Source organism: Microplitis mediator, chromosome 10 (assembly GCF_029852145.1).
Source record: "Microplitis mediator isolate UGA2020A chromosome 10, iyMicMedi2.1, whole genome shotgun sequence".
NCBI classification, from domain to species: Eukaryota; Metazoa; Arthropoda; class Insecta; order Hymenoptera; family Braconidae; genus Microplitis; species Microplitis mediator.
The window spans coordinates 14,275,258-14,296,090 of NC_079978.1; the positions used below are offsets into that span (position 1 = coordinate 14,275,258).

Here is a 20,833-nt window from a genome sequence, read left to right on the forward strand (position 1 = left end):
TATTTCGTAGACGCGTTACTCCTGTTTAAAAGTTTCACTCGTGTAACACGTGTACCCCCCCCCCCCTCCTTGGTTTAAAAAAATACTCTATTAGGACACGCATTCCTATTTAACTCAGGATTCTTTGCATGGTTTCGTGGTATCAAAAACTTGAATCAGTGAGGCATTAGTTAGTACAGGTAAGGGCGTGTTCATTTTCGTTCAGTATTAACGGAAAAATTATGTTCATTTAAAAATTTAGTTAATAATAAAAATTTAAAAAAATGTTAAGTGTTAATAAATTTATTTTATTTAAATTATTTTTATTATATACTTATGGTAAGATGATTTTTTTATTAATTATAATTAAATTAACGGTAAAAAAAAAATGGTATACTTATTTACTTTTATGTTATAGTTTGTTTGTCCTCTCAAGAAGAAAGAGATTATAAATGTGAGATTCCTCATGTCATAAGAGGAGCTTGGTTTTCATGGGAAGGTAAAAAAGTAAACACAGAAATAAATGCTGAATATATGACAGATCGTGGAAAATGTATTCTTATGGAGGAACACGAAAGACTGAATTATACATTTATATTTGAAAAAAATACGTGTTATCATTGTGTTAAACTTATTGTAAGAACAATTAATGTTTTAGAAAAAACAGAGTGTAAGTAATTTCATTTTATAATTATTTTTGATAGATTTCATAAAAATCTATCTATCGTATTTATCCTCATGGTGAAAGTTTCAAAAAATTTTGCCATAGTCTATTATAATTCGTTAAATAGGTTCCAAAAATACTATTGATTCAAAACTTTACACATATATTTTATATAACGCGCCTCGTTGAAACGATAGTACCTGATTGATTTTGGTACGTTTACAATTATTGATTCTAATTTTGTTAATTTTGGTAGATCCATTGTTTAAGTCAACTTTCTTAAATCTTCGCCATTAAGATCAAGCACTTTGTTAAAGTTGTCGTATGATAAATCCAGTACATGTCCAGAAATATTTTTAGGATGAAAGTATGGCACCCAAAAGTCGGTCAAGTATTTAGGAAATGGTGGTATTTTGAAAATTTCAAATTGATGAAAATTGTTGCTTCCGAAGATTTTTTCTTGAATAATTTTTTAACGGAAACTTCTATCTTTATTACGCAGAAAGAATGTCAAAATTCTGAGAAAATAAGCTATGTTTTCATTTTTGCTTTGTGCTTTAGGATTATTTTTCGAATTTCAGTGAAGGTTTAAAGTACATGATTGATTTCTGTGTTATGGTTAAAATTTCATTATTCTATCTTTCGCGGTTTTCGACCTCGAAATTCATTTAAAATGTCAAGAAAAAATTAATTTTAAATTTTATTTTATTTTAAAACCTCAAAATAAAGAAATGATGAGAAATCTACTTCTATTTCGGATGCCGAATGGCCTTATTTTATTTTCATTAATTTACTTAATAATATATATTTTTATTAAAGTGAATTGTGTAAATTTACCTGAAGGAGTAAAACCAACGATTAATGATGTATGCCGAGGATTGAAAAATGATCAACAACTTATAACATTATTTTCAAAAAATCACAAACCTGTTAATTGCAGATCATCTCTTGAGGGTGTATGGAAATTTGCTTATCAGGTAATTTTTAAAATTAAATAAATAAATTAAAAAAAAAAAATATGTTTAATATAAAGTAAAAAAAAATTTTATTTAAATTCACGGTTATTTTTAGAATCGATTTCGATTTACTGGAGAGTGTTATCATGAAGATGCTCAAATAAAATCATGTCAAACAGCGGGTACTCAGTTTTTGATAACAAACCAAAAATTTAATATAACTTATAAAAAATGTGAAAATATGAATGGAACATTTGATGGAGGTAAAGACATATTTATTTACCATTTTAAATATTTTATTATTATTTTAAATGAAATGGATTTAATTACTTAGTGGTTGAATATAGTTGTTTGGGCAATTGGTTCGTTGGAAAAAATCATTTCTTCGCAGTTGTGAATACAAAGGAATCAAGAGAAGATGAAAAATATCGATGCTTTTTAAGAAATCGTGATGACGATTTGTATATTGGAACATCTATCACCGCTGAATGTAATACATTGAACTCGGTTGAAAGAAGTCCTGAACGACTGCGAATTATTCCAATTAAATCAGAAATTATCGAGCCTAGATGTCAATTACCACAAAATATGTCGGGAGATTGGATAAATATGGCTAATAATGAAGCTAACGTTGTAATTAATGAGACTCATATTGTTGAAACATGGAATCCTGATGAAGGACGTGAACGAAAAACAATTTATACCTGTCAGCAACAACGTGATCATAGATTCATGATGGCTCGTTTAGCTGTCGATGGATGGTAATTAATTTTTATAATATTTACACAGTCAAACCATTTTGTAAAAAGTATTAAACAACAAATAGTTTAAAATTTATAATTGTATTTATAAAAATATTTAAACGTATTACAGTCAAACAGATTACATTTGTTTTGAGTTTATACCACGACATCATAACATCATAAGATTCAGAAAAAGTGTTGCTGTTGTTCAAAATGATTTTTCAACAGTTTGTTCATGGGCAAAATTTCAAAATTCTATCAAATGGAAGTACGATATGTTTATAAGTATGTTTTAATTATAAAGAATCGTTTTTTTGTCATATAATAACAAATAGCAATTCGATATGACTAAGTAACTGTCAAAGTATTTGCTACTAAATTTATTAAATAATTTTTAAATTCAATTATTTATCAAATTGTTGCAACTTTTCTAATCCCAATGGTTTTTTTTTTTATTTTTTATTTTCTTTCACTTTCTTTTTCTGATTATTATTAAAATTAAATGAAAAAAGTATCCTCTCCAATTATAAATTTTATAATAGTTCTGATTATGACAGAATATTTAAAAAAAAAAAAAAAAAAAAAAAGCAAAAAAACTTGCATACGCTGAAATTTTTTACTTTTCTCATGAGGAAATTATAAATTTTTATTAAAATTCTAAAAACAGTTGATCCTGTTGGTCCGTCTCAAAATTTCCTGCTGTTTTCGAGTTTGAAAAGTTGCCATACAATGTGAGAAATATGAATGTCAAAAAATTTTTCTTATTATACTCTTAATAATATAGACGAAATAATTCATCTTAGAAAAAAATCCTGTTCCCATAAGATGTCCAGTCGCAGGAAAATTTCGATTTACACAGAGAGGAGATATACTATTTGAAACAAAAATTTTAGGAGGCGTTACATTGGCACCGCGACCTTTAACTTATTGCAAGCAAAATATATCTGATTTTTCGGTTTGTGATTACGATCAAAAAGAAATACAAGTTGATGAAAATTATTGTTTGTCAGTAGATTATCGAGGACGTCCATTAGATATTGATAGTAAGATTTTATTCATTATTTTCATATCAATGTTAATATTAACAACAATATTCAATTTACGGTAATTATTATTATTAAAGGTGATCCTGATTATAAAATGAAATGCATCGGTTATTATTTTGAAAATCTGCAATCATATTTAATAACGTACGATGAACTAGATCCATTTAGTAATTATCGTTGTTGGGTGTACCAAAGAGCTGAGCTTAATAGAGTTTTGATGTCACAAGCTGTTGGACCTCATTGTCATATTAATCAGACGGCCAAAAGTTACAATTGGACTGAAGGAGCTGCTGTTGCTATTAATATGATTGTAAATTTTTATACTTATTCATTTATTGTAGTCGATTATTCATGAATTCATAATTGTATTAATATAATTTATTTTAATTATAGGAATATGAACGTGAACGTGATGAATGCCCGATGTTATTCGATAGCGGCAAAAATCCTTGGAAAACAGATGAAAGTCACATAACTATTTTTAAATATAATCAAAATTCTGCTGGTGCGAGTACGAGTATTTTTTCACCCTTAATTTTAACTTTATTTTTAATATTTTAAATCGTATGTTAGATCAATGTTTTTTATTTAATAATAATTGTTATAGTCAATCAAGTACTTCAGTATTTTTTTTTAAACACTTTCTTAAAAACGTAATCTTTATTTTAAAATTTACTGCAATCTTCTGTTTCTTTTCTTACTGGTTTTTTACTAACACAGAATTTATTGGAATCGTTCTGTTACTTTTCCCTCTCATAAATGAATAATATTTTTTTATTAAATCCGAAAAATAGGAATTTACTATGGCAACATGAAATAAGTTATATTAATTATTCATTTATATTAACCATGCACATGCGTAGTTAATAAAATTAACTGCTGGAAGATGAAGTCACTTCCCTACAACTGACCTTCTATTTTTTTACTACGAAACTCTTCCTTTTAAAATTTCCAACCCTACCTAATATTTATTTCCCCAAATTAAAATTCAAAACATCATCATACAAATTAATTATTTGGATCACTTCCAAATGTTTCTTAAATTTCTTCCTAAAGTTTTCTAATTAATTGTTTTTCAAAAATTATTATTTTATTAACTAATAATTTGATACATAGATTAGCAAGATTAAATATTTATTCAAGTTTCATAACAATTATAATTAATTTAGAAAAAATTATTTTTTTAATTAAACAGCTGTTAATTAGTAAATAATTTTACGCGCGCATTTATATATACAGTCGAGTCGCGTTATGAGTCCGCCTACAGGGGTCGTAGGGGTATATAATTCTAAGAATTCCTGTACCCCCACTTCTGTTCAGTAGTCGATTATACTTCCCCTACTTTACAAGTCCATAATTATTAGTCCATTAATTTATAATTAATTATTTAACTATTTATTATAATAATACGGTTTCTATTATTATTATTATTATAGCAATAGTATTTATTAAATATCTTATTAAAAGTTGTATTTTGTATTTTAATTAAAAAATAATATTTAATTCGTCTCACCAACGTTCCGGTCTCATATCATGGAGGGAAAATATCTTGATGAGAAATATAAGTCGACGGACTCATAACGAGCGGACTCAACGCGATTCGACTGTATATACAATAGTTTGTCTATTGTCATATATTTCTACACAATTTCCGGCCAATAAAATATTCGGAAAAGTAGCATACTTCCGTCGTATTTTTCTTCCCTACTCTACAGTCAAGCACAAGAAGACGAACAATATTCGCTTCATTGCTCAATCAGAAATAAAATTCGTAATCGACAGACGCCATCGATTGCTACTCGTGATTTATAAAGTCTTCAAATCGTTAACAGTTCTTGAAATCGTATATTTTTACAAAAAAAATAAATAAATAATTATCAAAAATTTTTATATTCTAAATAAACGTTAATTTAATAATTACTCAAGGTAAGCATGTGGACTACATTAACTGAATGATAACGGGTTTTATAATAATAATTTTTCATACAATCGAAGCTTATATTGTTTCGAAAGGATTAAAAAAATTTTTGTTTGATGTGTAAAAATAACAATTAAAATATCAAATATACATTTATTAATCCACCCTTAAACTGTATTATAAAATTCAAAAGCGATTTTTCATTTTTTGCATATTTTCTTCTATTTGATGAATCGAGAATTCTCTCCGAGTCACGCTGTTGGTTTTCTTTTTTGGCTAGGATTTCTTAAATAATTAATTCAATAATTAAGTTCAGAAATAAAATTACGTATTTATAAAAATATTACTTTTTTTTTATTATTACTCAGTAATCTATTGTATTAACGAAAATTTTTTTAATTAATTTAATAGTTGCATAAATATTTTTTTTTTTTTTTTTTTTAACAGGCAGCAATTTTTTTCAATATCTAATTCTGTGGATAAATGCTCTTCAATAATCACTAACAGCCATTTTGTACAAAATCAGCCTGTCAAAATTACCTACGTTTTTTTTTTTTTTCACAATACAAAGATAAAAAAAAACAGACAACATGTCGAACGGAATTCCATGCAGAGTTCAGGACGTATCATCATCGCGTGTACCGCTTGAAATATGTGAAGCATTTATCGAGGAGGTTAAACGTTGTTTAAAAGATGACCCAGATGACAATTCCGAACGCTTTTTTGATTGTTTGCGCGACTATCACGATGGGCATATCACACGATTACAGGTTTTAAATCGAGGTAGTGAAATTTTAAAGAATTATCCAGCTCTTTTAGAACAATTCAAAACATTTATAGTTTTAGAGTAATTTTTTCTCATTTAATTTAATAAAATTATGAATTTTTTTTTTCAAATTATAATTACAAAAGCCACTTTGAGATAGTTCATTTTTTAAAAATTGTATTTAATATTTCTGGTATATCTATATAACAAAAAATAAAATAAAAGTAATGAACTTGTGTCATTACAAATAATCAAATACACGTAACATAAAGTTCAAATATTGAATTATATTTTAAGGAATAAATGCTGTAATGTATTAGTTATGCCAAATAATGAAAAATATTGTAATTAAATTATAATTGAATGATTAAAAAATTTTAACTTTTGTTAGATTATCATTTCATTGTAATATCGGTAAATTTAATGCTTATAAATATTTCCAACTGAAAAATAAAATAATCTATGTAATGAATTTGTATTGTAGAATAAGCTATCAGTTTATGTATACATGAAAATTTTATATCGGTCCTAATACAAATCAATAAGTATTCATATAATCTCTTCAAAAATGACTAATAAAGAAAATTCCTGAGTATTAAGTTGTATATTATTGAATGAAATTACTTATAAAAAAAGTAGCACAACAGTTCTTACTAAAACAAACTGTATATGAAAAGCACGCAGTTTGTGAGTCATGATTTTTTTAGTAGATTATACAAGTGTTTACTAATTACACGGTCTTGATAAAAGGAAAATGTATTGTTTGTGCATAGTAAAGTTTCTTGATTTTGTTTGAAAAGAATAATTTTATTCAGCAGAAAAACAGATACATTGCATTAATAAGTATAAAATCATCTTAAAAATACTTCAACTTATTAATAATATTATTAGTTAGCTTGCTACCAGTGGTAGGTCTCACTAATTTAACTTAGATATTAGTAGGTATGCCAAGAAAATTAGCAAAATTTATTGTAATGATAATAGATGTAAAAAAATTACTGCTAAAAAAAAACATCTAACTAAAAAAAATATATATAAATAACTAAATATATACACTATATGCAAGGCACTGGGCCTGTCACTTGGTGACACTCCTAATTGGGTTTTACTAGTTGGTGCAATTAGCAAAGTTTCTTGACTATTGAAATATATAATATTATATATCTATTTATCTATGATAAATTTTTTCGTGATGCAGATTCCACTATGCTACAAAATTTATTAATTCTATTTAGAATCATTATATTCTCAAGCTAAAAACTAACGAAGAAACTTGGTATCTTGAAAATTGACTTACCCTTTGTTTGTTTTGGTTCGCAAGTTTAAAAATCATAGAAAATCTTTTGTATAAAAAATCATTTTCATTATTCATAAAAGCCCGTTGAATTTGGTAAAGGAGAATCAAACATATTTTAAAACTCTTGATTTATAAAAGACTGTCATCTTTAAATCTGACTGATATTTTGTTCATTCTGATCCAGTTTGAAATTCGCAGAGTAAAATACCTGCAATTGAACGGTTTTACCAACTTTTGATAGTGTGGCCACTCTGCTTATTTTTTTGTAGTTATAGTTTACTTTGGCGCTAACAGTAAATTCTTACTTAATCATTGAAAGATCATATATCGTGTGCACGTTTCTATTAAAAAGTAATATTCACTTCAAAACTTGAGAGAATTTAGAATTTTTTTTAAATTACCTAACCCTTGATTCAAAATGGCAGCATCTTCGGGCATGGAGTGTGGTGATTTTTTAGAATTTCAGGTATTTTTTTAAATAAAATTAAAAAAGTTGAGCATCAAAATTAATTTTTAACAATACAAAACATTATTACTATTCTTATTTCAAGTAATTAAAATATATTACCCATTATAAACTTTTAAAAATATTAAAACTCATCATAACCCTCACCGGGGACGAAACTCCAATAAAAAAAATTTCAATACGTATTTAAATAATTTTGTAAAACAGTTCGAATAAATTGTCTTATTCAAAATAATATATTAAAAATTATTCATAAATTACAAATAATCTTAAATTTATTTTTAATGTTTAAAACTGTGTAATATTTGTGTTAATTTTTACCGGCTTCAGTTTGAAATTAACTCGATTTGTAAAATTAAAATTATAAAAAAATTTTATTAAATATTTAATTTAAAAAATGACATTAATAAATTACTTAATAAATAATTTTTTATTTCAGGATTCCTTACAAAAAATGCGACAATTAGATGATAAAATAATTTACTTATTAAATACAACTATTCCGACAGAATCATTTAAAGGACAAGTAGATGCAACAGCTACATGTAAGGATTTATTTCAACGAATTCAATCAGGTCATGCACAACGTGAAATAGCAATTAAAAAATGTATGGATGAATCACGTGAGAAAGTCAAAAAATTCAAAGAAGCCAAAGACAAAAATCCAGATGATATATCAGTGCTTAAACAATTAAGAAAAGAACAAACTACTTTAAGACTACTTGAATCTGAACTAGGTGTTGAAGAAATTGTTAAAAACCGCACCAATCAAATTTATCTTACAAAATGTCGTGGCTTTTATAAACCAAACACCTCAGACTCTTGAAAATAATTTACAATAAAATAAATCACATTTTTTTTTTATTACATAATTATGTGAAGAAAATAATACGAATTTTTATTAAATTAGTAGTTACAAAATCATTAGTTAAAATGTGATTGTAAATTTGGTGAAAATTTATTATCATTTTCTTTCTTTTTTTATGTAATAGAATGTTGCCAATAATTTTATCAAATTTTAATCAGCATTTTATTAATAAGGGATGAATAGTTAATAAATTATATACATCTTTATAAAACTTTTTATCATATTTTTTCTTTTTTACATACAGTTTACATTGTACATAGATAAAATAATTACAAAAAAAGCAAAAATTAAGAATTTTTATAGCTTACATTGAATAAAAATAGTTGTTATTATTGATCGATAAAATTATTAACATTGACCTGTTAACTATAATACATTAGTTCTTTAAATATGATAATTATTTTATATCAGTTTGCTGTTTCAAGCTATTTTTATATTCAGCAGTAATTTGACGACGTATTTCATCGTGTTGTGTTTTCATTTCTTCCATTTTTTCACTTTTTCTCATTTTACCCATGGATATTATTACTATACAACCCAATATTGTGAATACCATCATCCAATTGGCAATACGAATTCGACATTTACTCATGGCAGTTTGCATAAGATCAACTCTATAATTCATAAAATTATAACAATTTATTATATAAAACAAATTTTAAATTAAAATTTATCAGTCATTCTGGGGAGTAGTTTTTTTAGTTTTAAAAGTAAAAATATTTGAAAATATTTTAATTTCAATAAAATAGTGTTTTTTTCAGCTGTATAAATTTTGGGTTTTTGATTTAGAATGATCGCTTAAAATAACTTATCACTTACGGAACACGATCAGGCACATCCTTAATGCTAGGATATTTTTTTGAAAATACTAAAATTCTTTTTTGAAAATTGGTAGGACTGACAGAATCTGTATCTAAATTTAAAAAAAAAAGGAATTACGTAAGTTTGTAATGAATTAAATTGAATACACGTTTAAAAAATTGACAATCAACGATCTCAACAAAACTTTTTAGGCTGAAGAGATCATCAATTATTCTTTACTCATTGAATAGTAAAAATAAAAAAGTATATTTAATTACTATATTTAGGTTGGTTAGATGTTCCCTGAGTACTTGATCCCGATTCTGACGTTTTAGTATCTCGTAAAATAGAGTTGGTCTTAAATCCTCTTATATTTCTTATAAAAGGACGCAGACGAATCATTGAACCAGACATTTTTCTGAAAATATAAATTGCAAAATTTGTAAACAAATCTCTATAGTAATTTACGAATTAATAAAATCTCATATTTTTATTCGTTAATAGTAAACCTAATAAAAGTTTACTATATTTATTAATTTATTTAATTTTAGAAATTTAAAAATCAAGAAATTATGTTTATAATTATCTTTATGACATTCATAAATCATTCAGATTATATCTACGCAACAAAAAAACTTGAGAAAAAATGGAATTAAATTACAAATTAATTAGTATAAAAATAATAAGTAATTTATGTTACATAAAAATTACAATTTTAAATTGTCGGAGTTGTTAATAATTTTAAAAAATTTTAACAAACTTTTAGATCTAATTCGTCGTTTAAATTCTTAAAATTTTTGTTGTTGTTAGAATAATGAAAATAAATCATTTTAAATATACTTCAATAATAATTATACATACGTGAGTATTGTATACAAATACAATTAGTTTTTTATCATGACCTTTTTAATTGACAATGAACATAAAAACTTATTCTCTCGATTTTTCAATCTTCTCTCACGCACCACGCAAAATACTGTTCAGCTGTGCACGTACACAAATAACAGTAACGTATGACATTATTTTTTTACCCTACATAAATAATAATTTGTCGTTTATTTAATAGAACAATATAAATTTTTAAAAAATATTAATATAAATAAAATAAAGCACTCAATTGCCTTCCTGATTTTATTTCAGCTTTTTAATATATTGAATTAATAAATTAATTTAAAATTAAATGATTATTTATTTTCTTATCGATTTGGATTTATTGTTGAAGCCAGTTATTTTAAATTGTATTGAATATAATGGGGAGTCGACTGTTATTTTATTGCTAATTTATTTATTATTTTTTTTTTAAATATAATTATTTGTACAAATTTTTTGGTATACAACAATATGAATTTTGTTTTTTTTTTAACACACAAAAATGTTCCAATAAATGAGTGTGAATGTAGCAGACATGAAACAAATTTAAAATTATAAATAAATAGATTAAATAATGAATAAAATGAAATTTAAAAAAGATGCGCATTAAAAAAATTTTGAAACTAATAAGTGTATTTTTTATAAACATTATTTTTTTAATTATTTACTCTATTTATTTATAATTTTAAATTGGTCTGATGTCTGCTACATTCACACTCATTCCAATAATCGTCAGTTAGTAATTTATTTATACGGTACTTTTGGCGCTTAAAATACAAGCCATAACCTCTTTAAAACTTTTGTTTACATTTTTAATTATTTATCAACTATATGTTTAATTATAACTAAATGGTAAGAATAGTAACAGTAAACATTTAAAAATTTAATAAAGTTGTGTTTTAAAAAAAAAAATTATTAAATTGTTATGAGCGACGAGTAAAAAAAACATTGATCAAGTAAAACGTGAGAACTAAATTTAATTTAAAATGAAGGTATGTATCGAATTTGATAATATATATGTAAATTGTACAACTAGATTCTTAATTATATGAGATAATTATTCAATTAATTATTTAGAGTAAAAAAGGACATATAACAAGAAAACAACGCCTGGCAAAAAAGGAAGCAGAAGCTAAAGCGCTTGTAGACAAAGCAAACTCTCTTGTTGATCCTCTTTCATTGTTAGATTCATTTAAATCTTATACAACAAATAGTAATATTAAATTTAATTTAAAATGTCATAAAGTAAAAGAATTATCATCAGAATTATTGTCATGGATTTTTGATCTTATGGAGCGCAATATGAAGACACTTTATGAACAATCTCATTGGGGGTGGAATAAAAGTTCTAAACATAAAGAACTGACTGAACCGACTGCTTGGTATTTAATTGCATTTTTAGATGACGAACCAGTTGGATTTTCTCATTTTCGTTATGATTTAGATGATAAAGTTGAAGTTTTGTATTGGTAAATAATCTTATTATTTATTAATTAGACTAAACATTAAGCCAATAATGTATTTTTTTGTACATAGCTATGAACTGCAATTAGAATCAAAAGTAAGACGACAAGGTCTTGGACGATTTATGATGAATACTTTGGAGGCATTATCCGTTCAAAGTGCTATGAAAAAAGTTGTTCTTACAGTTTTAAAGCACAATCCAGATGCTAAAACATTTTTTCAATCATTAGGGTATGTATCAATATTTAAATTATAATAAATAATAAAGAGTATTTTCAAATTTCTAAAGATTTTTATTTAGAAAAAGCAGATTTGTTAATATTTTATAAAATATTTTCTCGGAAAATAATAGTTTAATGAATTAATCTACAATTCTAAATATGAACTTAAAGATTACTATTTATAATTATAATCAATACTGTTTCAGTTATAAAGTGGACACAACAAGTCCATCAGATTGGGAAAATCTAGATTACCTTATTCTAAGTAAATAAAATATCACTGATCATCATTAATATGTACTACTGTACTATAAGCTTAAAAAAAAATTTATTAAAAAGAAAACGAACATTATTAGTAATTTTTTACATTATTCTCTTCCAATAATTAAGTTACCTTTTGTAAACGGGGCTCTGTAATGTTTCTACTCAAATAATAATGGTAAAATAATAAAAATATAAATATTATCTTTATACAATTTAAGACTGTGTTTTGTGAAATAAAATAGCTGAGAGCTGGTGAGGACATAAATTAATGGTTGGTGATTTAATAGAAGGACCTACATTACTAAAAGTTAATGGTGCTTCACTTATAGTCCAGTCTTCAATGAAATTGAAGAACTTTGTAAGATTTATTTCTCCATTATTTGATATATTAAAACGCGTTGAGATTAATTCTTCACTCCAACAAATATCAATAGGTTCACGATGCAATACCATACCAACACCTTTACCAGCACCTTCAGGTACCGGAAAAACTCGGAGATTAACAATTGATAAATCAATAGGAAGATCAAAACGAAGCGGTGAAAAATGGCCATTATATTCAATATCTGATGATGGATGAGGATACATAGCAACAAGAGGATGTAAAAGTTCTTCTGACGCTAATAATCCACCAATAGAAAGTGTTCCTGCAGGATGATTAGGCACTGGTGAACTACTGCAGGATTCTTTCTTTTTTTCTAAGACTAGCATAAATAAATGGTTTGTTAATAAATTATCAATAACTCCTTGTTCAAGACCACGACGATCGTCTTGCATCAATCTACGGTCTTGCATTATCTATAAAACAATACAAATGATAATATTAATGAATAAATCATTAACTTTTTTAACAGCGGTATCAGGTCTTTTGATCCCCGACAAAATATTCCTGCAACTAAAAATGAATTTTTGATGTTTACCACAGGGACTATCCATAAGTTACGTAATGCTATTATTTATACTCCCTCCCCCTGTTCCCCTCACTTAACAAAATTGACTTCTTTGAGCATACTTAAAAATTTTATTAGATAATAACTTGAAGATTATGATAGTATAATAATATTTAACCATAACAAATCAATAAATAAACTTGATAACGTTAGTTTTAGCTTTGTTTAGATTTTAAAGAATAGAATCACTATCACCCAAATAGCAAGCGCATGATTCATATTAAAAAAAAAAAAAAAAAAATTGATACGATAACAGGGGTTATCATATATTTTCGGCTGGGTTTTTTTCGGAAACAAAATCTCTCAATACAAAACACAGACCGCACTTTGATGCATCACTGTCTAATCTAGCGAAGTGCGCTTTAATTGTTTCATAATATTCGTTTGTTTAAGAGAAAAACTCGGCCAAAGTTGTCATTTACTGCACAAGTGCAACAAAGATAGTACCGTTCGTGGACTTGAGTGTAATAAAGAGAAAAGTGCGAATCCCTGATAAGCCTAAATTCATTTGTATTACATCACATTATTTTATACCAACTCTCTCTGCTCTGTAACAAATTACAACTCCCTCCCCTCCATGAAGGTTGCTATGTAATTTATAGATGGGTCTACAATTAATGCTAACAATGGTTAAGTGATGCTGATGGCACCTTTAAGACTGGATACATTTTTATATATTTTATTAAAAATATATTTTTTCGGAAATATTTTCACCGAGAATCAAAACCCATGGAACCTTAACAACTTTATTTATAAGTATTGAGATATCTTACTTCAAATTGTCCAGAAGCCATCGATGCAGCTCCTAAAGGTTGTCCAGTTATAACTGTCAATCGTGCTTTTTTGTCTTCAATATAACCAGCTGCTGGAAGTGGATAATAATTTGCTTGTGTAGGTAATTTTGGGAATCTTTGACGCTTGATCATCTGAAATAAAACCATTAATTAATTAAAATCAGTTAATTATTTAATGTTTTTTTTTTTTTTTCATTCTTAATTTTACACATACATTAAGACCATTTAGATCAGTGAAAAATTGGTCACCAGACGCAATATTTGTACTTAACCGCATTGCCAATTCAAAATTTTGTGTCTCAGTAATATCAACTTCATTCGAAATATGAAGTCCCAATCCGTCACTTCCAGGAGAGTTAAATAGCGTATAAATATGTTTAACGTGTGGTAATTGTACAAAGACCCTTGACAAAATAGGTCCTGTGATTAAATGAATAGTATGATCATTAGTCATATAAATAGGGTCAGGTTCTGGTTTATCTGGAATAAATAAATAAGCTCCACTTCGATGATGTCCTATTCCCTGAGTTCCATATTTAACAAATTCCAAATGTACTGGAACAGTCGTGTCTCCAATTCGTATGGCTTTTAATAATCCAGATTTTGAAAAAGCTGCTGAAATATCTGGACGTTGAGTTATTGAAAACTCTTGTGTTGATGGGAGAGTTTTTAAATTTGTAAATCCTGGTACATCTGATGGTGGTACTGCTGTATTGAATAAAGTTACGTTAGCTAAATGAACATTGTCAGGTAAATTATTATTGTAAACAGAATGAATTAAATATGTATTGAGTCCAAAGCCAGGTACAGTTACGATAAATGATAATTCATATCTTGCACCAGATAGTGCTGCTGGGCCAACCCAAACAGGTGATATTTGAGACTGTACTGGTTGACCCATACGATCCGTAACTCTAACATAAGGTGTCGATACTATTAACGTTTGAACTTTTGTTCGTTTTCGAGGTAATGAATTATAAATAATAACTTTTTTTGATTGTTGATCACTAGTAAGTGAGAGTACATATCGTTCACCAATACTTGTATGATGAGATCTAACTTCGTCTAGAGAGAAATAAAGAGATTCTTGTTGTAGAGCTGGTCCTTGTGCACTTCTTAATAAATGTGCTGTAGATTGTTGAGTTACATGAGCTGTATTATTGAGAGCATTTATCATTTTTTGTGCATAATCTATAACAACATCGTCTCTAGCTGTACCAGTAACACCATCGTGATGCTGAAATAATGAATGCCACTGTCTTGCCTCGATCATACGTTTCTCAATAGTACCTTCTGCCAAATGCTCATGCCCACGTGCCCATGCTATTGCTGATAATATTTCAGTACCACGTAGTGCACCTAGAAGAACACGATCAAGTCTTTTGTGGAATGGACGTGATGTATAATATCCGCTCCAGTAATCTTGATTTTCATCGGAGTATGTAAAAAAATCACCAGATAAACTTGGTAATTCATTTATATTTTGTTCATCTCTTAATGCATTGAAATAATCGGTCAGTGTTCCAAATTGAATATCAACATTTAATTGCTCGTTTTTATTCATATAATCCATTAATTTTTGATAATTACCGTACTGAGCATCCCATTCAGAGCTTTGAGTATAACGAAAATCATCACCTAGTGGCGCTAAAACTACATTTGATTTAAATAGTTGTGATTTTTTTCTATATTGGTCTAATAATAATTGAGCACGCATTGCTACATTTTTTTTAGTTATAGATTGAGGTGGAACTCTCCATGGACAGCTCAGTCCAAAATTAGGTAATCGAAAAAAGTCAAATTGACAACAAATTTTAGGATCTGGACCACAAGTATGTGGTATATCGTAACTGTAAAATGGCATCAAATGAGTTAACATTTCAGTTGATCCGGTAGTATCCCAAAGTTGACGCCATCTAAATTCAAGATGTTTATCTTTGGCTAAACGTTTTTTAACCGCATAATGTACACGTTGAATAAGAATATTTTCTAATCCAGCATTTTTTAATAAATATGGCATAGTAGGTGATAATCCAAATGGATCAATAGCCCATCCACTAGTGGGTTGATAATCTAAATTTGTTTTTAACCACTGATGACCAACAGTTAATTGAGTTAATTGTGCCATCCAATGTGATACAGCTTCATCTGGCATAACCCAACCACCTGCAACTATTTCTAATTGTCCATCAACAATTAAACGTTTAACCATTTCTCGTGTTGCTTTAGATTGTTCATCCCACCACAGTTTAAAAAATGATATCTCTGCCCAAATAAATTTTCTACGTTTATCTTCAGCTAATTTCATCACCATATTACTTAATATACGTTGTGTTTTTTGACTATAATATTTTTCAAATGTATCCAACCATCCTGGATCATTGTGTGAATGAGGCACAACAAATACTTTTAATTTTCTTTTAGGGTGCCATTGTTTTTCATCATAACGTATAGCCCAGCCTTGTTTCCAAACACCACCGTCTGGATTATCAAACTCTAATTGACGATACAGATTCAACATTTGAATATCAACCTCAGGAGCTTTTTTCATATCAAAATTACACGTCAATAATTTATTTGATAATGTAACATCGTTTGTTTTTATATTATTTATTGAATAATGGACATTTTGCATTGAGTTTGATGCTTCTTTTATTGAATCAATAACTTTGTGATGATTATTCAGATCTTCTTCTAACTTAGTCAGTCTATTTTCAAGATGAAGCCATTGATTCTAAAAAAAACAAAATACAAACAAAAATAATTAATATATTGATTAAATAGTTAATGAGTTATTAATTTGATAACTTACATTTTCAACAGAATCTTTTATTGCAGTTTTTTTTGGTGTAAATGTCAGATCTAATAAAAGATACATTAAAAGACAGCAGGCCAAAATACCTCCAGTACCAAGAGCGGCAAAGAATTTGAAATAACGAAATGTCAATGATGATCTCATTATTATTGCTTATTAATTCAAACTATATTAATTTTTAGTTTATAAAATTACTTATTATTTTAATTATTAATTATCATTTATTTATGTAATAATAATATTCAATTGGACTGGTGTCATTTGTTTTAAAACCAGCCATATTAAATTCAATCATGTATATAATCAGATATTATTATTTTTTTATTGCCACGAAACGCAAATAATTACCAATTAGTTAATGACACGTAAAGAAAACTTATTACATTAGTTATTGACAAATCAGCGTAATTTCTTTTTTATCAATTTTAAATTATAAACAACTTGGTGTAATGGCGTGAGAATCTTAAATGTTATATTATATTGCTTTAAATATCATTAGTATTATTATTATTATTATTATTAAAAAAGTTAATTATCTTCTACATGATTTAAATTTTACCAATATTTAAAATATTGTTTATTTAATATATAATTAAGTTTACACCAGTGAATGAAAAAAATCAATGGCATTTTTTTATAAATTAATAGTTCTGACGTCAGATGTCGCGACAATTAAATATACAAACTGTATATTTATCATCAATATATTTCAAAATATTTTTTATACAAATATAATAAATTACTTTTATTTTTATATTTACTAAATTTTACTAAATATAAATATACAAATACATGGAGTGATTGAGTACTAATTCTAATATCAGGTACTAGATTTTTTTCCTCGTCAATTGTACTTAGTTTAAATGTAAGATAAAAAGAATTCAAGAAAGTTGAAGATCAAAGACTTCAGTGTTGAGTTTCCAAAATAAACAAAAAAGGATTTATGAAAAATTTATGATAATTATTGTGTACGGAATTGTTGCTTAATTTTTTAAAACATTATTTAATAATTTTCAAACATTAACAACAATTTAAAAATAAATTTATTTATTAAAAAAAAAAAAAAAAATTCTTCTTTATCTCTTTTTTTTAAATTGTATTTAAATAAAAAATAATGGAATTAAAATTTTTTATTAATGATGACTGTTATAATTAATGATACTGAAGTTAGCCGACGTCTAATAATTTTTTGATTTTTTTTTAAACGATGAATTATAAAAAAAATAAATATTTAGAAAAATTGCACTTGTAGTTTTTTAAAGTTTCTACATGTGCATATTTTTAGTTTTTAGTTTTTTTGTAATTGATTTGTTGAAAAAAAAATCTGAAAATTACTAATTGTCTGCTAACTTCAGGATCATTATAATTAATCAAGATTTTTGAAGCTTAAAAAAAAAATTTTATTATTATTTACAATCAAACCTAAATTTTGCAATTTCAAATTTAAAAAAAAATTTTTAAGATGAAATAATATTTTAAAAATGTATATTGATTAAATAGAAAAAAAAAACAATTATAAATGAGGTTTTAAATGTTTTATATATTTTTAGAATGTGTAATATAAAAATAAAATTATAATGTTGAAACTTAAAATATACACCCGTTATAAGAAATTTCAGATGGTGCTGAAACTCAAGAACGCTATAGGAAGTGATAGGAAATTAGTACGTCATTTTGACAATTAGTTTTGACAAATATTGTGTAATTGAACGTACAATTACAGACACAGGTTAAATAAAATTTATTATTATATAAATAAATTAAAGTTAATAATAAAAAGATTTAACTATTTGATAAATTTATCAATAACTATAAATAATGTTAGTATTCTATGAACCGAGAGTTGTCAGTGTATAAAAAACATTGATTTTTACAGGTGAGAGACTGCTTAAGAATTCAAATCATCACTCGCTGTTTGCATACACATGCATGGATGATCATAGCACATAGCAGCTATATGTATTAGCTACATGACAAAAATAAAATATTAAAAGCCGTTTAAAGCACACTCTAAAGACACATAATGCCTGGCGAACCACCAACATCCACTGGCACTAAATCCAATAGCAAAGTCAAACGTATATCAATACCCAGGGTACAAAGCAGTACGGACACCGAATTACAGTCTCAACTGAGTCAAAGTGGCTCAACACCACTTCAACCCATGGCTTTTCATCACCTGAACTTTCGAACAGACTTTGAGGATAGTTCAATCCCTCCTGCTGTACATTCACGTTTATTTGATCTATTTCAACAAATCCAAAAAGAATTCGAGATGGTCTACCTGGAGAACATCGGGTGTAAGAGATGGCCAAGAAATGATCCTCATACCATCTTTAATTAATTATTTATTTCAAGTTTCTATTGCAGTGCAAGAAAAAATTGATGCTTTGAACGAAAGACTTGAGCGTGAATGCTATGGGTCAGGTGAACGCAGTCTACCACTAGGTGATTTTCCAGATTATTCTGATTATTCAAAAAATCCACTTAAACCAAAGAGTAAGTTCTTTTCATTAATATTATTTTATATTTAAATTTAAATATTTATTATTATTATTATTATTATTATTTTGTTAGGTACTCCTAGTTCCGCTCAAAAAATAAAAGCTTCACATAAACTGAAAGCCCAAACGAGCAAAATAGTATCTAGTTTTAAAAATCCAACAATGACGTGCACAATGCAACGTCAGTATGCAGGACACAAAGATGGTGTATGGGAAGTAAGTGTTGGACGTCCAGGACAACCGATTATAGCAACAGCATCAGCAGATCATACGGCACGAGTTATAGCAATGGACAGTGGTCGTTGTTTACTTCAATATATTGGTCACAGTGGTTCTGTTAATTCAATTCGTTTTCATCCGACAATAGACCTAGCACTTACAGCAAGTGGAGATTGTACAGCTCATATTTGGCAAGCAGCAGTTAATTGGGATGTTGCTAAACGACACTCATCATCTGAAGATTTGTCTGTTGATCGTACACCAACAAATGCATCCTGTCTTGGTGATGATAATGAAGAACTACCAACATTGAGAACACCAGTACGTGAATTAATAGGTCATACTGGTGTTGTTATGGCTGCTGACTGGCTACCAGGTGCTGATCAACTTGTTACAGCATCATGGGACAGAACTGCTAATCTTTATGACACTGAAACTGGTGAAGTTATTCACACTCTGTGCGGTCATGATCAGGAATTAACTTATGTATCTACTCACCATCTACAACGTTTATGTGTTACTGCAAGTCGTGATAGCACATTCAGACTGTGGGATTTTAGAGAACCTATTCATTCTGTATCCGTATTTCAAGGACATACTGAGTAAGAAATTTTTATAATAAATAAATTTATCATTTTAGTTTCGGTGTTAAATTTTATTATAATTATTTATTTTTAATTTACAGAGCTGTAACATCAGCAGTTTTTACAAGAGAAGATAAAATTGTATCTGGCTCAGACGATCGTAGCGTAAAGGTTTGGGAATTACGTAATATAAGGAGTCCACTTGCTACAATTCGTGGTGACAGTGCAGCTAATCGTTTAGCAGTATCTAGCAATGGAGTAGTTGCTATTCCTCATGATAATCGACAAATTCGTTTATTTGATCTTAGTGGACAAAGGCTTGCTCGGCTTCCAAGAACAAGTAGACGAGTATGTTTTATTTTAACAAAATATTTTTTTTTTAACTTACAAAAAATTAATTAAACAAAATATAAAAATATTTATTTATATTAATTAATACTTTTACATTACATCATTATAAATTATTTAAATAAATATTTTAGGGTCATCGAAGGATGGTATGTGCAGTAGCATGGGCAGAAGAACCCGGTGCCGTATGTAATTTATTTTCATGTGGTTTTGATCGGCTTGTGTTAGGCTGGAATGTTCTTCCATTCAAAGATGTTTAAATATTTATATACATATATATATATAATTATTGGATT

General features: G+C 27.1%; 6 protein-coding genes and 1 long non-coding RNA gene across 12 annotated transcripts; 5 read left to right on the forward strand and 2 right to left on the reverse strand.

Moving 5' to 3' along the window:
* The first annotated feature begins 49 nt into the window (after positions 1 to 49).
* Positions 50 to 4,001, forward strand: LOC130675525 (uncharacterized). 2 transcript variants are annotated; one of them, XM_057481267.1, is made up of 9 exons: positions 50 to 179; positions 398 to 649; positions 1,463 to 1,620; positions 1,715 to 1,862; positions 1,934 to 2,360; positions 2,473 to 2,627; positions 3,146 to 3,385; positions 3,466 to 3,698; positions 3,782 to 4,000. In XM_057481267.1, exons 2-9 carry the CDS (start codon positions 514 to 516, stop codon positions 3,947 to 3,949), a joined length of 1,665 nt encoding a protein of 554 aa, XP_057337250.1. In that variant the 5' UTR covers positions 50 to 179; positions 398 to 513; the 3' UTR covers positions 3,950 to 4,000. The 2 variants fall into 2 exon arrangements, with proteins under 2 accessions (XP_057337250.1, XP_057337249.1); XM_057481266.1 differs by having other exon boundaries at positions 129 to 318; positions 3,782 to 4,001.
* A 724-nt stretch (positions 4,002 to 4,725) lies between these two features.
* On the forward strand, positions 4,726 to 6,217 carry LOC130675680 (uncharacterized). The gene is made up of 2 exons (XR_008991322.1): positions 4,726 to 5,314; positions 5,754 to 6,217. It is a non-coding gene; the product is annotated as an uncharacterized LOC130675680 (long non-coding RNA).
* A 1,459-nt stretch (positions 6,218 to 7,676) lies between these two features.
* On the forward strand, positions 7,677 to 8,700 carry LOC130676258 (protein MIX23). Its single transcript, XM_057482384.1, has 2 exons — positions 7,677 to 7,835; positions 8,275 to 8,700. Exons 1-2 carry the CDS (start codon positions 7,788 to 7,790, stop codon positions 8,659 to 8,661), a joined length of 435 nt encoding a protein of 144 aa, XP_057338367.1. The 5' UTR covers positions 7,677 to 7,787; the 3' UTR covers positions 8,662 to 8,700.
* Positions 8,701 to 8,894: 194 nt separating this feature from the next.
* LOC130676257 (UPF0389 protein CG9231) lies at positions 8,895 to 10,529 on the reverse strand. 2 transcript variants are annotated; one of them, XM_057482383.1, is made up of 4 exons: positions 10,407 to 10,529; positions 9,783 to 9,922; positions 9,523 to 9,616; positions 8,895 to 9,317 (listed from the first exon to the last, which is right to left on the reverse strand). In XM_057482383.1, exons 2-4 carry the CDS (start codon positions 9,916 to 9,918, stop codon positions 9,101 to 9,103), a joined length of 447 nt encoding a protein of 148 aa, XP_057338366.1. In that variant the 5' UTR covers positions 9,919 to 9,922; positions 10,407 to 10,529; the 3' UTR covers positions 8,895 to 9,100. The 2 variants fall into 2 exon arrangements, with proteins under 2 accessions (XP_057338366.1, XP_057338365.1); XM_057482382.1 differs by having other exon boundaries at positions 10,366 to 10,505.
* On the reverse strand, positions 10,366 to 17,426 carry LOC130676248 (alpha-mannosidase 2-like). Of its 2 annotated transcripts, none has more exons than XM_057482370.1 (5): positions 16,880 to 17,426; positions 14,282 to 16,801; positions 14,047 to 14,199; positions 11,043 to 13,121; positions 10,366 to 10,536 (listed from the first exon to the last, which is right to left on the reverse strand). In XM_057482370.1, exons 1-4 carry the CDS (start codon positions 17,024 to 17,026, stop codon positions 12,537 to 12,539), a joined length of 3,405 nt encoding a protein of 1,134 aa, XP_057338353.1. In that variant the 5' UTR covers positions 17,027 to 17,426; the 3' UTR covers positions 10,366 to 10,536; positions 11,043 to 12,536. The 2 variants fall into 2 exon arrangements, with proteins under 2 accessions (XP_057338353.1, XP_057338352.1); XM_057482369.1 differs by having other exon boundaries at positions 10,366 to 10,780.
* LOC130676256 (N-alpha-acetyltransferase 40) lies at positions 11,227 to 12,588 on the forward strand. Its single transcript, XM_057482381.1, has 4 exons — positions 11,227 to 11,366; positions 11,452 to 11,843; positions 11,911 to 12,069; positions 12,266 to 12,588. The coding sequence occupies exons 1-4, from the start codon at positions 11,361 to 11,363 to the stop codon at positions 12,330 to 12,332; spliced, it is 624 nt and encodes a 207-aa protein (XP_057338364.1). The 5' UTR covers positions 11,227 to 11,360; the 3' UTR covers positions 12,333 to 12,588.
* A 1,057-nt stretch (positions 17,427 to 18,483) lies between the features above and the next one.
* Positions 18,484 to 20,813, forward strand: LOC130676249 (WD repeat-containing protein 37). 3 transcript variants are annotated; one of them, XM_057482371.1, is made up of 6 exons: positions 18,484 to 18,611; positions 18,759 to 19,182; positions 19,253 to 19,381; positions 19,460 to 20,207; positions 20,291 to 20,537; positions 20,672 to 20,813. In XM_057482371.1, exons 2-6 carry the CDS (start codon positions 18,906 to 18,908, stop codon positions 20,795 to 20,797), a joined length of 1,527 nt encoding a protein of 508 aa, XP_057338354.1. In that variant the 5' UTR covers positions 18,484 to 18,611; positions 18,759 to 18,905; the 3' UTR covers positions 20,798 to 20,813. The 3 variants fall into 3 exon arrangements, with proteins under 3 accessions (XP_057338354.1, XP_057338355.1, XP_057338356.1); XM_057482372.1 differs by having other exon boundaries at positions 18,531 to 18,702; XM_057482373.1 differs by lacking the exon at positions 18,484 to 18,611 and adding an exon at positions 18,619 to 18,758 and having other exon boundaries at positions 18,977 to 19,182.
* Positions 20,814 to 20,833: the final 20 nt, after the last annotated feature.

Bases quoted from the DNA above. Each gene is read 5' to 3' on its own strand.
- LOC130675525 (XM_057481266.1), top strand. From the start codon at position 264: ATGTTAAGTGTTAATAAATTTATTTTATTTAAATTATTTTTATTATAT. The intron at 319-397 runs GTAAGATGATTT...TTTATGTTATAG, and splicing joins ATTTTTATTATATACTTATG to TTTGTTTGTCCTCTCAAGAA. The intron at 1,863-1,933 runs GTAAAGACATAT...TTAATTACTTAG, and splicing joins GAATGGAACATTTGATGGAG to TGGTTGAATATAGTTGTTTG.
- LOC130676258 (XM_057482384.1), top strand. From the start codon at position 7,788: ATGGCAGCATCTTCGGGCATGGAGTGTGGTGATTTTTTAGAATTTCAG. The intron at 7,836-8,274 runs GTATTTTTTTAA...TTTTTATTTCAG, and splicing joins GTGATTTTTTAGAATTTCAG to GATTCCTTACAAAAAATGCG.
- LOC130676257 (XM_057482383.1), bottom strand. From the start codon at position 9,918: ATGTCTGGTTCAATGATTCGTCTGCGTCCTTTTATAAGAAATATAAGA. The intron at 9,617-9,782 runs GTAATTAAATAT...TTTTAAATTTAG, and splicing joins ATCTAACCAACCTAAATATA to ATACAGATTCTGTCAGTCCT. The intron at 9,318-9,522 runs GTAAGTGATAAG...TATGAATTATAG, and splicing joins GATGTGCCTGATCGTGTTCC to AGTTGATCTTATGCAAACTG.
- LOC130676256 (XM_057482381.1), top strand. The intron at 11,844-11,910 runs GTAAATAATCTT...TTTTGTACATAG, and splicing joins AAAGTTGAAGTTTTGTATTG to CTATGAACTGCAATTAGAAT. The intron at 12,070-12,265 runs GTATGTATCAAT...ATACTGTTTCAG, and splicing joins ACATTTTTTCAATCATTAGG to TTATAAAGTGGACACAACAA.
- LOC130676248 (XM_057482370.1), bottom strand. From the start codon at position 17,026: ATGAGATCATCATTGACATTTCGTTATTTCAAATTCTTTGCCGCTCTT. The intron at 14,200-14,281 runs GTATGTGTAAAA...GTTTTATTTCAG, and splicing joins CTGATCTAAATGGTCTTAAT to ATGATCAAGCGTCAAAGATT. The intron at 13,122-14,046 runs GTAAGATATCTC...ATTGTTTTATAG, and splicing joins TGGCTTCTGGACAATTTGAA to ATAATGCAAGACCGTAGATT.
- LOC130676249 (XM_057482371.1), top strand. From the start codon at position 18,906: ATGCCTGGCGAACCACCAACATCCACTGGCACTAAATCCAATAGCAAA. The intron at 19,382-19,459 runs GTAAGTTCTTTT...TTATTTTGTTAG, and splicing joins AAATCCACTTAAACCAAAGA to GTACTCCTAGTTCCGCTCAA. The intron at 20,208-20,290 runs GTAAGAAATTTT...TTTAATTTACAG, and splicing joins GTATTTCAAGGACATACTGA to AGCTGTAACATCAGCAGTTT.